This window comes from Pinus tabuliformis, chromosome 6, assembly GCF_031772625.1.
Source record: "Pinus tabuliformis cultivar Carrire ecotype Pingquan chromosome 6, CPIR1, whole genome shotgun sequence".
Lineage (NCBI taxonomy): Eukaryota > Viridiplantae > Streptophyta > Pinopsida > Pinales > Pinaceae > Pinus > Pinus tabuliformis.
The window spans coordinates 1,957,429,919-1,957,447,551 of record NC_142292.1 but is presented as its reverse complement, the minus strand read 5'-3'; the positions used below and the strand labels follow the sequence as shown (position 1 = coordinate 1,957,447,551).

The following is a 17,633-nucleotide window of genomic DNA, read 5'->3' as shown; positions in this document are numbered from 1 at the left end:
ATAACCACATTAGATCTCAATTTCACAATCTTTGTTACAATACTGACCTTCCTAGCCTTTTACAATGTCAAAATTATAGTGAGCTCGGGAGGCTTTTCTCCAAACTTTTTGAGCATAGGAATAAAATCTTAAATCAAAATAGATAATTTGTTTCTTTAGGTCCGCTAGACCATTATTTGGTCTCATTGGAGTTAACCATCATCATCATCATCAAAAAATGGAATTTTTGAATTTAAATACAAACCATTGTATTTATGGTACATATTAATTAATATATAATGTTATTTTTCAAATTATTTATATTTATTGTATATAGTAATTAGTGATATAGTACATAGTAATCAATAATAGACTACACAAAAGTCAATTATTACCATACACAAAAAGTCAATTCTTGCTATTATAACACATAAGAGGGAGACATTTCGACTAGTACACAAAAGTCAATTATTCCCATGCACAAAAGTCAATTCTTGCTGTTATTACACAATAAGAGGTTGAGATATTTCAACCAATCATATAATAAATACAAATAAATTTTATTTAAAAATAATAAATTTAATTTCATAATTTTAAATTTTGGATAGATACGATTGAATAAACACTTAATGAAAAAATAATGCAAATACAAGTGAATAAAAAATGAATACAGCCCAGTGGTATAATATTTTTTTATTCATTCAATACGTGTTCCAAACAAAGTTCAATACTTGTTCCAAATAAAGTGATGAAACGTTCGAAATATACTATTTTTTATGCTACACACGTTACGTACGTTAGACGGTGCCCAATTTGTCGTCATCCTGGTCAATGCCTTCACCAAGCATGGACATCATATTCATTGTTCACGCCATTTATTTTTCAGGGTCACCATACTGTGCATTTAATTATCTGATTTGAGAAATATGAGAATCGTCTGGTTCAAATCCGTGGGTTTCTCCAGCGGAAGAGCATGCCCACAATCTTTTATCACCACAAGCTTACCCTTCTCTCCAATATGCCTGCAAATATCATAAAACTTCACTTCTCCGCCGAGAATATACTGTTAAAGATGAGAAATTGATTTCTTTTGAATTAAGGTCAATCATTCAATAACGGAACTGAGCTTGTTACCTTTGTAAAACATAGGCCTCGTCCAACCTGCGAAGCCGATCCTTCTCGCCCCAAACTATTAGAACTTCCTGTTCGATTTCAAGAAATTAAATTTCAATCCGTCGTTTCAAAATATTCCCATATTTCGTGAGATTATCGAATATCGTATATGGCTAAGAAACCAACCTGGTTTATTGTTGGCAGTGCCTGCAAATTCTTCGAACCGATGACTATCCCATCCACGAGCTGTGCCCTCTGCTCTCTGTTTCGTTGCGTAGCCTTCGGAGATTTCAAGTTGAAATACAAAGAGTTTTAATAATATTTCAAGATAACATTTCCACGAAACAATGCGAATTTCAATGTAAAAACATGAATATATATATAGATATATATATGTACCTGCCATAAGTCTTCGTATATGAAAGTAGGAAGCCATGGCATCTTGTAAAAACAGATATTCACGGTGATCTTCAAGCCTTTGGCACTGTTGGGTACAAGGAGGTCTTTAATGCCGGAGAAGCCCAGTTCTTCCAGAAGAGGACCGTTAGTCGACGGCGTCATGCAAATTGCGGAGCTGATGATAATTAGGCTTTGGACGAGGTTAGGGTATTTGTGCGCCATCCAGAAGGCAACGAAGCCACCGTAACTATGCCCCACCACGATCACGCTCTCCACTCCGAGACATTGGAGCATACTCCTGAGGCACTCCGCTTGGAAAATCTCAGTCCGCTCGGAGCTGGTGGTGGTAGAGTCCCCAAAGAATACGAGGTCGGGGATGAGGAGATCGAAATGTTTTCCAAGATCGCAAATTCGGGTATCCCATGCAACCAGCCCATCCGCCCCGAAACCGTGAATGAGAAGAAGTTTTGGCCGCTCATTCTCTAAATTGCGTGGTTTGTTACTCCGTAAAACCCAGCAGTGCAGGGACGTGCCATCGCTTAACTTTATTTGCTCAGACTTTAAGCCCAGCGATATCCAGCGAGCTCGCTTCCGTTTCCTTATGAATTCTGCAATACTAAATCCAAATAGGCCTCTCATTTCAACTGTGGATAGATGAAATCTGCTTGATGGCTGGATCCTGGTTCGATATAAATAAAGCTCAAGTCAAACAGCCAAACGGCTAAGCGTAAGCAAAAGGTTGTCTGGTTACTAATCCATAAACAGTATAGAATGTTCGCAAAAAGTGGAAATGAGCTGGACACCCATATCGTAAACTTGAAATAAATTGGAACCCATAACAATTAAATAAACATTATTTTTCTTTAATTTTATTTGGGAGCTTAGGATGTTATGACCATCCTCCTATCACCATAGTATGTCATCCGGAAACCAAACCAGCAAAGAAAAATGAGGATTTTAGTATAAAAATTTACGGGGTCAGTCACATTCGTTTAGCTGGTTTCCACTTAGTAACACTGTGGATACGAAGGTGAAATAAAAATTAAATTGAATATGTTGGGAATTTTTGATAATTCCAAACAAAAATAACAGAGAATAATACTCTATTTTTAACACAGTAAACAGAGTTTTTTTTTTTCTTTATATTCATTAACAAGACTGTTGTTAAAAAAAATTCTTAATCTAGTAGAGGGATTACGCCAAGAATTGTTGAGATGAAGTTCCAAAAAAAATTTCACTATGTGTCTGCTTGAAAAATTAACACACGTGTTTGCACTATTGTCCATTACAAAAACACTATTTCTTACTAAAATGATTTACACTCCTACGTGTAAAAAAATTTCATTCCGGCGATGCTGCGTATTGCGTCAACAAAAAAAAATTACATTCGCGCTTATGCGTATATTGCCTTTCATATTCAACAAAACACAGGATATATCTTTTCCTTTTTACCTGTGCTACTCCGGTGAATAAAAAAAATAATAAAATTAAAAACCTTTACCTACATTTACGAACCACAGTAAATTTCATTAAATGCTTCATTCATAAACCTCGCCGTCAATGAAAATTTCACTTCACTTTAGGCGTGGCGCAATGGTTGTTTTGGAAAACTGCTCAAGCCACTTGTTAGCCTATGGGTATGATTGCTGCCCTTGCAGAATTACCAGCATTAGGTAAAAGCGGTGCAGGGAACTCGTGGTTTTCTGAAAAAAAAAAAAAAACAAACAAACAAAAAAACAAAAAAAAACGCTTCAGTTGAAATTATCATTTCAACACTGCCCTTTAATTTCAACTGATGTTATCTGTCATACTGAGACACTTCCTCAAAAACTCAAAACTTTTCTGCCCCAATGGTTTGGTGAGAATAAACTTTGTGTCAATGTGTTTCGTTCTCTTATGAAATACAGAATTCTTGGATAACGCAATAGCTGAGCTATTGTCACAAAAAATCACAATTCCTTTTGCTTGCTCTTGGCATAAACTCCTTAACATCCTTCTCATCCAAATTGTTTGACATGCTGCTGCTGTAGCTCCCAAATATTCTGCCTATGTTGTAGAGAGTGCTACAATAGGTTGTTTTTTAGAAGCCCATGAAATGACTCCTTAACCCATGTGAAAAAACATAACCAGATGTGCTTTTCCGATCATCTACACTTCCAGTCCGATCACTATTAGTGTATCCAATTAAATCTGAACATTCTGAAACAATATATAAAATGCCAAACCTTTTAGTACCTTTAACATACCTTAGAATCCTTTTTGCTGCCTGCCAATGTGCTTCTTCTGGCCTCTCCATGAAGCTGGAAATCAAACTAATAGCATGCATTATATCTGGCCTAGTTGCAGTAAAAAACATGAGGCTACCAACTATGCTCTTGTACAAACTAGGATCAAAATCCTTGCTGTTGTCCTCTTTGCTGAGTTTTAATCCCATCACTGTGGGAGTGTTTGCTGCTTTGCTCTCCTGCATATTAAATCTTTCTAACACTTCATTAACATATTTCGCTTGTGAGATAAAAATCTCATTTCCATTTTGTTCTACTTCTATTCCTAAGAAGTATTTCAGCAAACCCATGTCAGTCATGTCCATGTCAATCATTTCCTTGTGAAGGGAAAAGGTGTTACCATTGTTTTCTAAATAATTGATTCTCCACTATAAGATTTCAATTTTATTTCAATACTATCCCAATTAGTACTTGAACTATTCATGAAGTCATTCAGAGGTGGTTGATATAAGGTGATATATGTGTATTGGTCTATATATTATTGAGAGTGTGAAGGAGGAGTTTATTTTTCACATGAAACCAAGCATTTGTTCATTTACAATTTTTTCAAAACTAAAATAGGCCTTCCATGATTTTATTCATTTCCTCATTGTTATATTTCCACTTAAGATCTTGTTGAAAGTTGAAGATTTTCTAGATATTTATATGAATTTACTTCCTCTAAGTTGTTGTCATAGACAAAATTAGTGTAACTAATCTTTTTTATTTGATTATATAGCCTTTGTTTTGTTATATTTTATTCACATGCACAAGCTAGAAATGAATTTTTTGAGAATTCCTAGTTGATTAGAGTTGGGGAGAGGGGTTGCTATATAAATACAATTAATTTTAAGGTTAATACCATAACATGAAGGGTTGGTGTAGTGTCTCTCTTATCTCATGAAGTAACTAAGATTTCTCCAAGATTTATATTCTTGTACATGTCTACCAATAAACATTGACAAGATAAAGGTTGTGATAATTATATTTTAAAAAGATCATTTACACTAACTTTATGTATGAGATTATCAATGTAGAGAAAGTTAATTCATAAAAATATCTTAGAGTTGACCTTCATCACAAGATTCATTGGAGCTCTAGCATTGAGAAATGATTAATAAAGGATGGAAAGCTTCTTTGCTCTTGACAACAACTATAAACAAGTGCCACAGGGTAGCTTAGTCCCTACCACCTAAATTAGAAATTATACTCTCAGAAAAATTGCATAAACAAGTGCCACAGGGTAGCTTAGTCCCTACCACTTAAATTAGAAATTACATTCTCAGAAAAATTGCATATAAGATAGTTGTGACAAAATTAACTTAGAATCATTTGATGGGTCAAGAATAATTGGGCGTAAAAATGAGCTTTAGTTGTAACTGATAGAAATTTAGCAATGTTAGCAATGTAACTGATCAAAAACAAATCTCATTGCCCTGATGATGGACTCACTAAGCTAGTCCGAAACGTTAGTTTCAAATCTGTTCACAGGTTTTTCCTAAAAATAAAAAAGAATGTTAGGGAAGATGTAATTTAGAAGAAGACTAGAAATTTTCCACTTATGTTTGAAATTATTTTCTCGGTGAAATTGCATATAAGATGGTTGTATCCAAATTAATACAAAATGATTTAATAGTTACACAATCTTGAGTTGTAACTTGTAAATTTGGCATAGTTAGGGGAAATATATATCATAGAAGAGTTGAAATATGAAATGGGTACATGTTGATTTTTTTTGCAGGTAGAATGTAAAAGACTTCAAGATTTTAATCAAGTTAGACAGTTCAATATTGAAAATTGGTCAATGAGAGGAGAAAAAAATATGCACCAAAATTGTGAGGAAGGAAACAATGTCAACATCAAATGCACACTTCACAAACTTTTTCCACTTTTTCCAAATAGAGTTTGCTTTCTAAGAAATAAAAATCCTTTTGTGTTTATTTATAGGCCCCTTCCTAGTCAAATACCAAGTCTAGCAGGATATCATGTTCAATAAAGAAGATCTTGTGGATGCTACCATAAGAGTTCACCATGGTATCTTTGAATAATGCACACTTCACAAACTTTTTCCTCTTTTTCAGATTAGAGTCTTCCTTTTAAGGCATAAAAATCCTTTTGCATTTATTTATAGCCCCTTCGTAGTCAAATACATAGCTAAGCCTCATAGGATATCATGCTGAATAAAGGAAAGCTCGTGGATGCCACCATAACAATTCACCATGGTATCTCTGAATAGTGAATTAAATTTGTTATATCATCTAAAATAATTATTTAATCAATGCTCAACAAAAGGTAGTCTTCTCTCCTATCAAACATTGTAAGGTTGTTATGTGACTGACTAGCCTTATTTATATATATATTTTGTAGCTCTGCTTTAGCCTACTTCATCCAATGGTAAATTGTGAATTTCTCATTTTCAAACAAAAAATATTCAATATAAACCTTATGTGTCACAAACCAATCCAAATACCGAAAAGAAGTTAAGCAAGGACTATCAAAGGCAAATCCAATCACCTTAAAAGCAAGTGGTAAAAGACTATAAGCTTTCGATCAAGTGAAACAATTCAATATTGAAAAATATCATTTTTTTTATTAAATATTTTCTATTCGAACTTGAAAGAGAATATCAGAAGATTGAGAGGAAATCTATGTTGGAAAGCTTATGGAACCTGTATAATTGGCATAATGTAAGTGATTTCTCTTTATCTTATAGCTTTGAATGGCTTTTTGTTTACTAACTTTTATATTTTGTTTACTAATTTTTATATTCAATGATCTTCTATATCTCACTATTCTTCTCGAATTTATGCCTTACGACGTTTCCTTTGCAACATTTGGTGCAATTGCTACTTATAAATATGTTATGAGGGAAAGAGTGAGATGTGAAACCACCAAAGACACTGGTGATATTTTAAGTATATTTATATTGATAAGTTCACTTATTTTAGAATAGGATTTTCAGAATTTTAATTTAATTATCGATAATTATTTGGTGGAAGGTACAAATGTAATTTCTCTAAAATATTATTAATAGTAGTCATACATTAAACATTAAGATTTATCTCGAAAGTAGTTATCTTCCTTCTACCTTTTTAATTAAATTAATTAATTGAAAAAAATTGCTAAAAATTCTCACACACACACACACACACACACACACACACATATATATATATATATATATATCGAGGTTAAGCAAGGGTGTCCCTTTTTTTCTAACTTTTTGGTAGTTACATTGATAAGTTAGAAGAGCGCTTGAAAATTGCAGGATGCGATGGCTTCATGATTCGAACTTAAACATGAACGCAAAAAGTTACAGATATAACCATAAACACAAAGATGCAACAGAAAAACACTTCATTTCATTAATATAAAAATATTGAACTATGCTTACAAATGTAATGGAAATAGCATAGCTCGAGCGATGGTAGCTTATCTCTGAGAAGATATGTGGTGGCTAAATGCCTTTGAACTATGTTACAATGAGGCTCAACGGTCTATTTATTATTGGAAAACATGGGAAAACCCTAAACAACCAAAACCCTATCCCAAGAGATGTAACACCAAGAGCTTATGGGCCCCGTTGGGGTTAGTTGGACAACCAACTACCCGTGGTCATAACTTGGTCATATTATCTCTGTCTGGTGCATATGATACCTTGTTGGAAAGGTATCACCACGAATTATAGGTTTCATCACATGACCTTGCCTATGAGTCTAGGCTTGCCACGGACCCAAAAAAACATCGTTTAGGGGGACAAAATGGCTCTGGAAGTTCAGGACACCAAAAACTTCTAAACATAGTAAATGATGAAATGAATAAATAAATAGATGAAAGTGACTAAGGGGTATAGGTGGAATAGGCGGGTGGCCACCAATATCCACCTGGATCATCCCTCCCCCCTTAGTAAGAAATGGTACCCATTGTGTGCAGAGTCTCCATGAGGTGAGGAAATTTTTGTTGAACCTCGTCCCTGGTGCACCACTTGCCCTTGTGAATGAATTGGCCTTCTTTGACAACTCGATTTAATTATATCCTCTGTTGGTGAGTGTTCTTGACTTGTTTGTCTATGATCTAATCAGTTGTGGCTTGTTCCATGTAGCTCGGGCTGAGGTCTATTGGTGTGAGTTGTTCTGCAATGTTAAATGTGTCCAACAATGGTGGAAACTATGGCCAAAGGCGATCTACATTGAACAATTCATGTAGACCAACGAATGGTGGGATGTTGAGCTCGAAGGCATTTTCACCAGCAGCCTTAGTGATGGTGTATAGCCCATACAAGAGCGGGAAAAGCTTGCAGTGGAGTCCATAAAGGCACTCCTTCTACAAAGGTAGCCAAACATTGTCACCCACCTAGAACTATTGAGGCACTCTATGTTGATCATGGCATCGCTTGTACTTAGCATTGGCTCTATCCAATATATCATGGACGTATTGGCGTATGTGTTGAATGCACTCAATGAAGTTGATATCCCTTTCAGCTAAGTACAAGCTGAATATACCTAAGTGGCTATAAATGGTATGGCCACATCAATGGGGCATAATGGCTGAAATCCCAACCATACCTGAAAGGGGTTGTGACCTGTTGAGCTGTGGAGAGATTTTTTGTCACTGTGTTGGATATAGGGGAGACTTTCATCCAACGTGTGTGGATGCTTCAAGTTATACATGCACAGAATGTGTACAATTATCTTGTTGAAAACCTCTATTTGGCCATCAGTTTGGGGATGGAAAGTCATGGACTTAGTAAGTTTTGTATCTAGCATTGACCAGAGACTTGACCAAAATGCACTCAGGAATCTATTGTCTCGATCTGAGACAAGGGACTTTGGGATCTCAAAGTGCACTCGCACTCACTCAAAGAAGAGCTTAGCAGTGGCCTCTACTGTGATACTCTTCTTGTAGACCGCCATGATGTCCATCTTAGAGAATCTGTCGATGACCATGAAAATGCAATCATTCCATTGCTTAGTAGAAGGAAGGCCCGACATGTAATCCATGGAGACAGATTCCCAAGGCCAGCTAGGAGTAGGTAGACGAGTATACATGCTTTGCTTCTTGATGGTTGGTTTGGCAATGGCGCAAGAAGTATAAGATCTAATGTACTTCCCACCATCCTAATGAAGTTTTAGCCAATAAAAATACTTCTACAATACCACCACTATTTTCTCTACTCTGAAATGTCCAGCGAACCGACTATAGTGCACCTCCCAAATCATCTTGGCACACTCACTTGAAGGAACACAGATGTGTCCCAGGTGGCATAATAGTGCATCTTGAAGGTGAAAATTTGGAACTTTCTTCCCTTCTAGGAGTGTTTGGTATATGTTGCTGAATTCTAGATCACTCTTGTAAATATGTAGCCACCCCGACGTCTCGTACCCATAGGAGTCGAGCATAGTGATCGGCGCCATGACGGGTGATCAGCTGGGGCAATCAATTATGTTATTGTTGTTTCACTTCTTATAATTAATGTTCAAATGGAACTATTGTAGATAGATGGAGCATTTATGATGGCCATCGCTATACAACTTCCCTTATGTCTGTATGAAATATAGAGGTTGATGGTTTGTGTGGATGACCGTTTCCTTCCACATAACGTAATTCTTCCATTGATGGCAAGCCTGCGCAATTGAATACATTTCTTTGTAGTACTTTTGGACTATGTCTAAAGTGTCTCATTGTGGTAAGCCACTGGATTCCCATGCTAAGTAAGAACTGCACCAATAGCATAGTCGAAGGCATATGTCTCATTCTCAAATGGTTGTTGCAGGTATGGTAATGTGAGCACTAGTGCTAAAGAGAGGCGATTATTCAACTCGAAGAATGTTTTTTGTTGGGTTTCTGAACAAAAAAACTTTCCTTTCACTCCACCCTTGGTGACTTGACTTAAAGGCCAAGTGACATAGGAGAACCCCAACATGAACCTACGGTAGAAATTGGCAAGACCCAAAAAGATGCGGAGCTCTGTTAGAGTGATTAGGGCTAGCCAATCCAGAATGACTTGTATCTTGTATGTTTCCACATGTACACCCTGCTCATCAATGACGTATCCCAGACATTGAACCTGGGTCATTCCAAAGGTGCATTTCTCCAAGTTAGTACACAACTTGTGTTGTTTCAGGGTTTAAAGGACCTGTTGAATATGGTGGAGGTGCTCTTTCCAACTCTGGCTAAAGATCAGGATGTCATCTAAATAAACCATCACAAATGCATTGGTGAAGGGTCACAAGATATTGTGCATCAATCTCATGAAGGTTTTAGGGGTGTTCGTCAATCCGAATGGCATGACCAACCATTTGAAAATGCACTCCTTAGACTTGAAGGTAGTCTTCCACACAACAGATGGTTTGAGAGGAACCTGGTGATAACCTAACTTCAAGTCAATCTTGCTAAAATATTTTTCCACTTTGAGTTGGTCCAAAACGTCATCAATCTATGGGATTGGGTACCTATTCCGAACAATGATCTTGTTCAACACTTGATAGTCAATACAAATCCTCCAAGTCCCATCTTTCTTCTGTACCAATACAATCAGGCTCCCACAAGGTGATGAGCTTGGCGTGACGTACCCTTTTTTCATTAGTTCCTAAATCTACCTCTTGATCTTATTGTTCTCTAGAACATAGCATCGATAGATCGGTCCATTGGGTAGTGGTGCGCCGAGGGTCATATTGATGGATTGCTTGACCTGATAGTGTAGAGGTGCCCCTATGGGTGAGGATAAAATATCCTCATACTCCATGACCTTCTCCATATGTTGTTGTTGTGTAGAGGAGCATTGCCTAGAATCCATGGCCACAACCTTCTTCTTGCCTTAGGGATGAATCATAAGGAAACCAAATCTCCTGGTCTGGGAAATGATGTTACTATATTCCTTTGTAGTGATCAAAGAGATGGTGGTTGGCGGGGCTACCTCAGGTATCCTGTACATCTTATTAGCCAAATTAATAATCACAGAGCGAGGTCTATACTCATATACAACATGTCGCTTCCATAAGTGTGGTTGTCCTAATAGTACATCACAAACTTCAAGAGGATCAATGTCACATAATACCTCATCCACGAAGGGCTTGATGCTGTAGGGAAGGCGACACTGCTGGCTAACACAAAGATATCGTCCTTGGTGAAGGCATCCGATGGTATAGGATGGTGGATGTGTTGTAGTCTAATGTGTGCTTAATGCAAATTTTTGGTCAATTTTGGAGACAATGTCAAGGATTTAATGAACATTTGGCAGTAAATATTCAAAGAAGACAAGGGAGAGAATTTGTAGGAGGGTGTCCCCCTCATTTAAATGACTCCCTACTTTGAATTCTCCTTCAGAAAGCTCAGAGCACAAGCAGCCACATCAATTTATGAAAGAGGCAGCCGAGCGAGTGGAGGATAACTGCTGTCTATCTCAAGTTTAGGGAGCCAAGCCTCCCTAATTTTAAGGGAGATGTTAGGAGCTCTAGTTGTATAAGTAGAGAGGCCTAGGGCCTCATTAGGTTGTTGGATGTTAGTCAAATTTTCACACTTTTGTTGTAGCTTTGCTCTAATGAACTGAACTGAACTGCAACAGAGAACCCTTCACCCACAATTGTTAGTGGAAGAGGCATTCCCCCTCCTCTGGATCTTTAGGCTTAATCTTTTGGATATTGGTAGTGGCCACGGTGGCACTCAGCACCACATCAATGATCTGCTTCCCTTTGTAAGTTCCTATATTGGGTTTTGAGTTAGAATCGAAACCTGCATCTGATTCATAAGCCTTTAGCTTGACTACCAGTGACTGCTTAGCCTAACACTCACTCGTATCGTGAGTGGAGCTCTTATGGAACTCACACCATTTTCCCATGTCCTTATTCATCTTCGTGGTGTTGTTATTTTCTTGTGGCTTTGGTTGGTTGTCCTATGTAGCCCCGCCTTGGCTTGGTCCTTTGTTCTGTGGTTTTGGGGCGCCTTTCCTTGCTTTCGATTTGCAGATCCAAAGTCCTTCTTCTTCTATTTAAACTTCTTCTTAATCTTGACAGGGTCCCAATACATCATGCTAGGAAATGTCTAAGAAATCCATCTCATCCTGGATGTACTTATGTAGATGATTGTAGTACTTGAGCACCAAATGCTGCTCAGTATCCTTGATACTTAGCTTCGTGTGAAGGGTATGGAAAATATTTGTGAAATCTAGCACATATTGGTCCCTTCCTTGTCATAGCATGGTACACTTTATGTATTTGTCCCCTTATCTCTCGCCAAGGTAATATTGTTCCTTGATGGCATCTCAGAAAGAATTCTAGGTGGGTACGACTTAAAACAATGAGGGTTCATTCTTGTCATTTTTCTCACAATAGGTTTCCCACCAGTCTTTGATGTCTGGGGTGGCTTTGAGAAGTGAAAAAGTAATATTTTCCTGATTGGAAAAGTCATGAAATTAAAAATATCCTTCCAATAGATTTAGCCATTTATCTGCAGCATCTACATCTACCAAGCCTTCAAATATGGGAATATCGAAGTCAACTTGTACCTTAATAGGATTGGCACTTCTAGAGTGGTTGTTGGATGAAGATGCATCGCCTTTTAGTAGTCATCGAAGGATCTAGATAAAGTTATCCATCATCGTGACCATTTGTCACTCGAGGGCTTCCTCGAGCAAAATTTTGAAAAGATCTACTACCCCCTCGCCTTTGTTTTCTTTCGCCATGGGTGGTCATCTAGTTTTGTGAGGCTAATCTTGCAATGGTTCAACAAGATCAAGCCTTAACTCCTTATACCCTGACCTCATTGGGGACATGCAAAGAAGAACAGAGAACATGCAGACCGCTCTGACACCACTAATCCAAAATTAAATAGGAATGCAACAAGTTACAAATATGATCATAAACATAGAGATACGTAGAAAAACACTTCATTTCATTAATAGAAAAATATTAATAAATGCTTACAAATAGAATGTAAATAAGATAGCTTGGGCAATGGTAGCTTATCTTTGAGAAGAAAGGTGGTGGCTACATGCCTCTGAACTGTGTTACAATGAGGCTCAAGGGCCTATTTATTATTGGAAAACATGAGAAAACCCTAGAAAACCAAAACCCTAACCCCATGATATGTAACACCAAGAGTTTATCGGCCTTGCTGGGGTTAGTTGGGAAGCCAACTTCCCGGTGTTGTAACTTGGTCATATTATCTCTGCTTGGTGTGTATGATACCTTATTGGAAAGGTCTCCCGGAGTACTACAATTTTCATTGTAGGCCCTATCCAATGGCTGTGGGCCTACCGCAGACCCCAAAAAAAAACCATTTAGGGGGTCAAAACTACTCCGGAAGTTCAAGACCCAAAAAATTGATAAAAATAGTAAATACTAAAATCAACAAGGAAACAGATGAAACTGACTCAGGGATCTAGGTGGAATGGGTGGGTGGCCACTAATATCCACCTGAATCTTGTTGGTATGGGCAGAACTCTTCTCATTTATGCTGAAAATATCATTGTTCTAGCCAAAAGTCATGATGATCTTGACAAGTAGCGTAAGACCCTCATGATTAATGCTCCACGCTGGGTATGATGGCTAATTCTAACAAGACTAAAGTCATGATGATTAAATCCAAAAATATTAACCATGGTAAATATATCTATGATAACAATTACTTGGAGTAGGTTTCTTCTTACAAATATTTAGGTATTGACATTCATCATCAAGTCAACTGGAATTTTAGCATTCAAAAATGATTATTGGAGGATGAAAAGCTTATTATGAAATTGCAAACAATTCTAAGTTGGCTCATCTATGGATTTGGAGTAAATAAAAGTTCCTCTTTGAGTCTCTCCTCACCATTGTTATTTTATATGGATGTGAGGTTTGGGGTTAGAGTGTATCTAGAGAGTTGTGGAGGAATATCAAGATGATTAAAAAGTAATTTATAATCTTCAACCTCATGATTAAAGGAAATATTCCCTATCCTATCCCATTGATCAAAGCTATCCTTCCCCTCATTAAAACCATGTCTATGTTTAGATATTTGATGTACAAGAAGAGGCTTTAGAAAATGGAAGACAAGAGGTTTCCCAAAGATGCTTCTAACTCTAACTAAAACTACCACCTTTCTCTCAAGCGAGGATGGCCTAAGGATGCCTAGTCTTGGCTCAACCACTCAGGGATAAAAGAGGAGATCATGTCGAGGAATAAGGATATTATTAACAAAATTATTACCTCCAAATTTAAAGATAAATTATGGGATGATAAGGAGCTAGAGGGGAAAAAAACTAAGGAATTATAAGGATAAGATCAACCTTGCCCTTGCTAAAAAATAGTGACGCTGCTGGTGAAGCAGCAACAGTGGGATTATTGATGCAAATTGTCCTTGCTGTGAGATTCAATATCCATATGTAGCTCACCAATGGATTTGGGATCATTAGTGCAAATCATATTTGTTGTATGATCCATTATCATGTGTTTGTGCCTATAATTTTCTATTAGAAAAATTTTACAAGGGCAGAGGAGAGGAGTCTGGCTCAAGAATCAGTTGTGGCAAGTCAAAACTCCAATTTCGGAAAGCACATCGCAACTAGACAGAGGCTTAATTGAAACAGAAATTCAACGCACAACAAAAGAGAGTAAAAGCAAAAAAGGTTACGGTAAATCTACTCATGAAGGTTTAAGGGCACATCACAAAAAACTAAACTTTGGATTATATTATAAATCATATGTAAATACATTGGCATGAAAAATGGAGGTTGCTGCTCCAAGTAAAAACATAAAAACTTACTCTGATTTACGCTTCACTGGGGTTGTAGAGTAATTGTTTGTAAAACTCTGTAAAACTTGTTTCACACACCCACCAATATTTCCTCCATGATTTTCTTCTCACTACCTCTCAAACTTACACACTTGACTCCTCTATACTTACTTGACCAAGAAAAATTAATTTTACATTCATATTTATCCAGAATATACATTTTGACTCATTAATTCATGACAGAGCAAAACATTAATACACAGTATGGATGATTTTACATAATAAATGGTTTTATGAACTTGCAGGTGTTGTGGAGTGTAGGTAACAGTCACGGAGTAAATTTTTTCCCATACGCATTCACCAAAATTAATTAAGTTCCTTAAATTATCTTCTGTGTTACAGAATAGTCAGCATTGTACTTCTACTCAAACTTCAGTCCTTCTGCTTGCAAACAAAATCACAACCCTGCAATAGTTGACTGGGCAAGCATGGTGTTTGTTAGTGTGTTTAAGGTGGTGGTTGGGATTAATATTTCTAATACTCCCCCTTAATCACAACTTCCACCATTAACATTTCCCAAATAGTCTCTGAGATAAAAAAAACTTTCATGTGCCAATGGCTTTTTGAAAATATCAGCAAATTATTCCTGTGATCTACAGTGTTGCAACACAATTTAACCATTGTTAATTAACTCTCTAATAATATGATATTTAGAATCAATGTGATTGGTCCTCTTGTGAAAGAAAAAATTATTTGATAATCTAATTGTGGAAGTGTTGTTGCAGAAAGTAGTTGTCGTTCCCTCTTGGTCGTGGTGAAGATCCCTCAACATCCTTCTCATCCAAACATCTTGACACACTGTTGTTGTTGCAGTGACATGTTCAGCTTCTGTTGTTGACAGTGACATGAAATGTCTCTAGAACACAAATGAAAAACATATCCTAACCTACTCTTTCTATCATCGACACTTCCTACCCAATCACTGTTAGTGTAACCAACTAGCATGAAATCATTTGTTGCGACGTACAAAATACCATATTCCTTTGTCCCATTGACATACCTTAGAATCATTTTCATTTCTTTCCGATGTGTTTCCTTGGGTGTCTCAATGAACCTCGACACCAAACTCACTGCACACATTATATTTGGTCGAGTGGTGGTCAAATACCTCAAGCTTCCTATCATGATTTTGTATAATGTTGGATTGACATTGTTGTTGCAATATTCTTTGCTCAAATTCAACCCCATGACATTTGGAGTTAGTGCTGGCTTGTTGTTTTGCCTATTAAACCTCTCCAAAATGTCTGCTACATACTTTGCTTAACAAATAAAAATTCCATTTTATGTTTTCTTCACTTCTATCCCCAAAAAATGTCTTAACAACCCCAAGTCAGTGATTTCAAATTCACTTTTCATGACATCTTTGAAATCAATGATGAGGAAATCATCACTACCTATAAAAATCAAATCGTCTACATATAAAACAACAATAAGAATGTCACCATCACTATCTTTGATGTAGAGAGTAGGCTCACAATCACATTATTCGAAACCATTGTCCAACAAGTAGGCATCTATCCTACTATACCATGCATGCGGTGCTTGCTTCAGCCCATAAAGATCTTTCCTCAACCTATACACTTTGTCTTCTTGGCATTCTAACTCATAACCACGTGTTTGTGCAACATACACTTCTTATTTGAGCACTCCATTCAAGGAAGTTAATTTTATGTCCATTTGATACACTTTCCATTTATCTTGCGCAGTAATTGCCATAACTGTACACAGTGTCTCCATCCTCGCAACTGGCGCAAATGTCTACGCATAATCTCTTCCATGGTGCTGCTTTTATCCTTTGACAACTAGCCTCGCTTTATGCCTTTCAATCATCCCGTCAACATTTCTCTTGGCCTTATAGAACCACTTGACTCCAATGACTTATTTTCATTGCAAAAGGTTCACTATATCCCATGTGTCATTCTTTTATCGGTTTTATTTCTTCCTTCATTGTCACAACCCATTTTTCTTCTTTGATTCCGTATTCAAAATGGATTGGGTTATCTATATGAAAAAACAATGGAAATAAGGAACTTAGGCGAGCGCTACTATCAACTTCATCTTGCTCATAATTCTCATTTAAATTTCTCAAATTTGGTCTTTTTGTGCTTACTGGTGGGCTCCAGTATTGCAGGAATAATACTGCAACTCCTGGGACTCCCTTCTTTACTTTTATCAACCCGGTAGTTCGTAACAAACTTGGAAGCGACGGTGCTGTATGCACAAGTACTAGCTCTTGCCGGAGCTGTGACTTGGTCAGCTGGCACAAGTCCGCTAGGGGCTTAAGCCAACTTCTATGAGCTCTTAGAAGAAGATTTTTAACTGATGGATGGAAGCTAACTCAAAGGAAGCCGATCTACTTGCAGAAAGAAACTGAAAGCCAAAAAGTAACATAAACCCTAGCAAACCCTAATTCTACCAGCTAGTCCTACTGATGCAAAGGAGAGAATGAAAACTATTAAAAAAGATGCCATTACTTCTATGAAGGTAAAATGCACATGCCTAGGCTACCTCTATTTGAAGGAAACATCTTTTTGTATTTTTGAATAAGTTATCAGAATTATCATGCATGTGTTTTAACTAGCTTTTTACTGTGCAGGGGTGGATCAAGGAAGAGAAATGCTTGAAAAAGGTTGGGAAGGTTCAGAGAGGGTCTAAGGAGTCCCTAACACTCTTCCGGAGAGTTTCACAAAGTTTGGCTATCCACCAACCTCATTTGTGAGCTTCTATAGGAAGTCTGCAGGGGTTCTACAGGATGTTTCAGGGATTTCTACAGGATGTTCAGAAATTTGTACAGGATGTTTTAAAATTGGATTTTGGAGGATGGGTGAGTGAGGTAGGGTGCATGAATGGATAGGGAGGTAGGGTAGGGGCCTGAAATACCGAGGGACTGATGGATGGAGTGGTGAGAGGGTGTGGAAATCTGGCTTCGCTTAAAGAAGGCTAAGACAATGGAGGAAGAAGAAGGTAGGGTTACGTGGGCAAAAGAACAGTTGTGAGACGAGTAACCTAACTAGGAGATGGAGCAGCTGGCCTGGACGAAGCTTAGGTGGATGAGAGAGAGGTGGAGATGCCCTGCAAGGTGTACACTTAACTGAGTCAACTAAG

General features: G+C 37.3%; 1 protein-coding gene across 1 annotated transcript; it reads right to left on the bottom strand.

Annotated features, from left to right (window-relative positions):
• Positions 1 to 832: 832 nt before the first annotated feature.
• On the bottom strand, positions 833 to 2,255 carry LOC149267006 (uncharacterized). Its single transcript, XM_089397815.1, has 4 exons — positions 1,492 to 2,255; positions 1,279 to 1,371; positions 1,114 to 1,181; positions 833 to 1,001 (listed from the first exon to the last, which is right to left on the bottom strand). The coding sequence occupies exons 1-4, from the start codon at positions 2,128 to 2,130 to the stop codon at positions 884 to 886; spliced, it is 918 nt and encodes a 305-aa protein (XP_089253941.1). The 5' UTR covers positions 2,131 to 2,255; the 3' UTR covers positions 833 to 883.
• Between the last annotated feature and the right edge of the window lie 15,378 nt (positions 2,256 to 17,633).

Coding starts and splice junctions, on each gene's coding strand:
- LOC149267006 (XM_089397815.1), bottom strand. CDS start 2,130: ATGAGAGGCCTATTTGGATTTAGTATTGCAGAATTCATAAGGAAACGG. Junction 1,372..1,491: donor TATACGAAGACTTATGGCAG/GTACATATATAT, acceptor AAATCTCCGAAG/GCTACGCAACGAAACAGAGA. Junction 1,182..1,278: donor CACTGCCAACAATAAACCAG/GTTGGTTTCTTA, acceptor GAAATCGAACAG/GAAGTTCTAATAGTTTGGGG.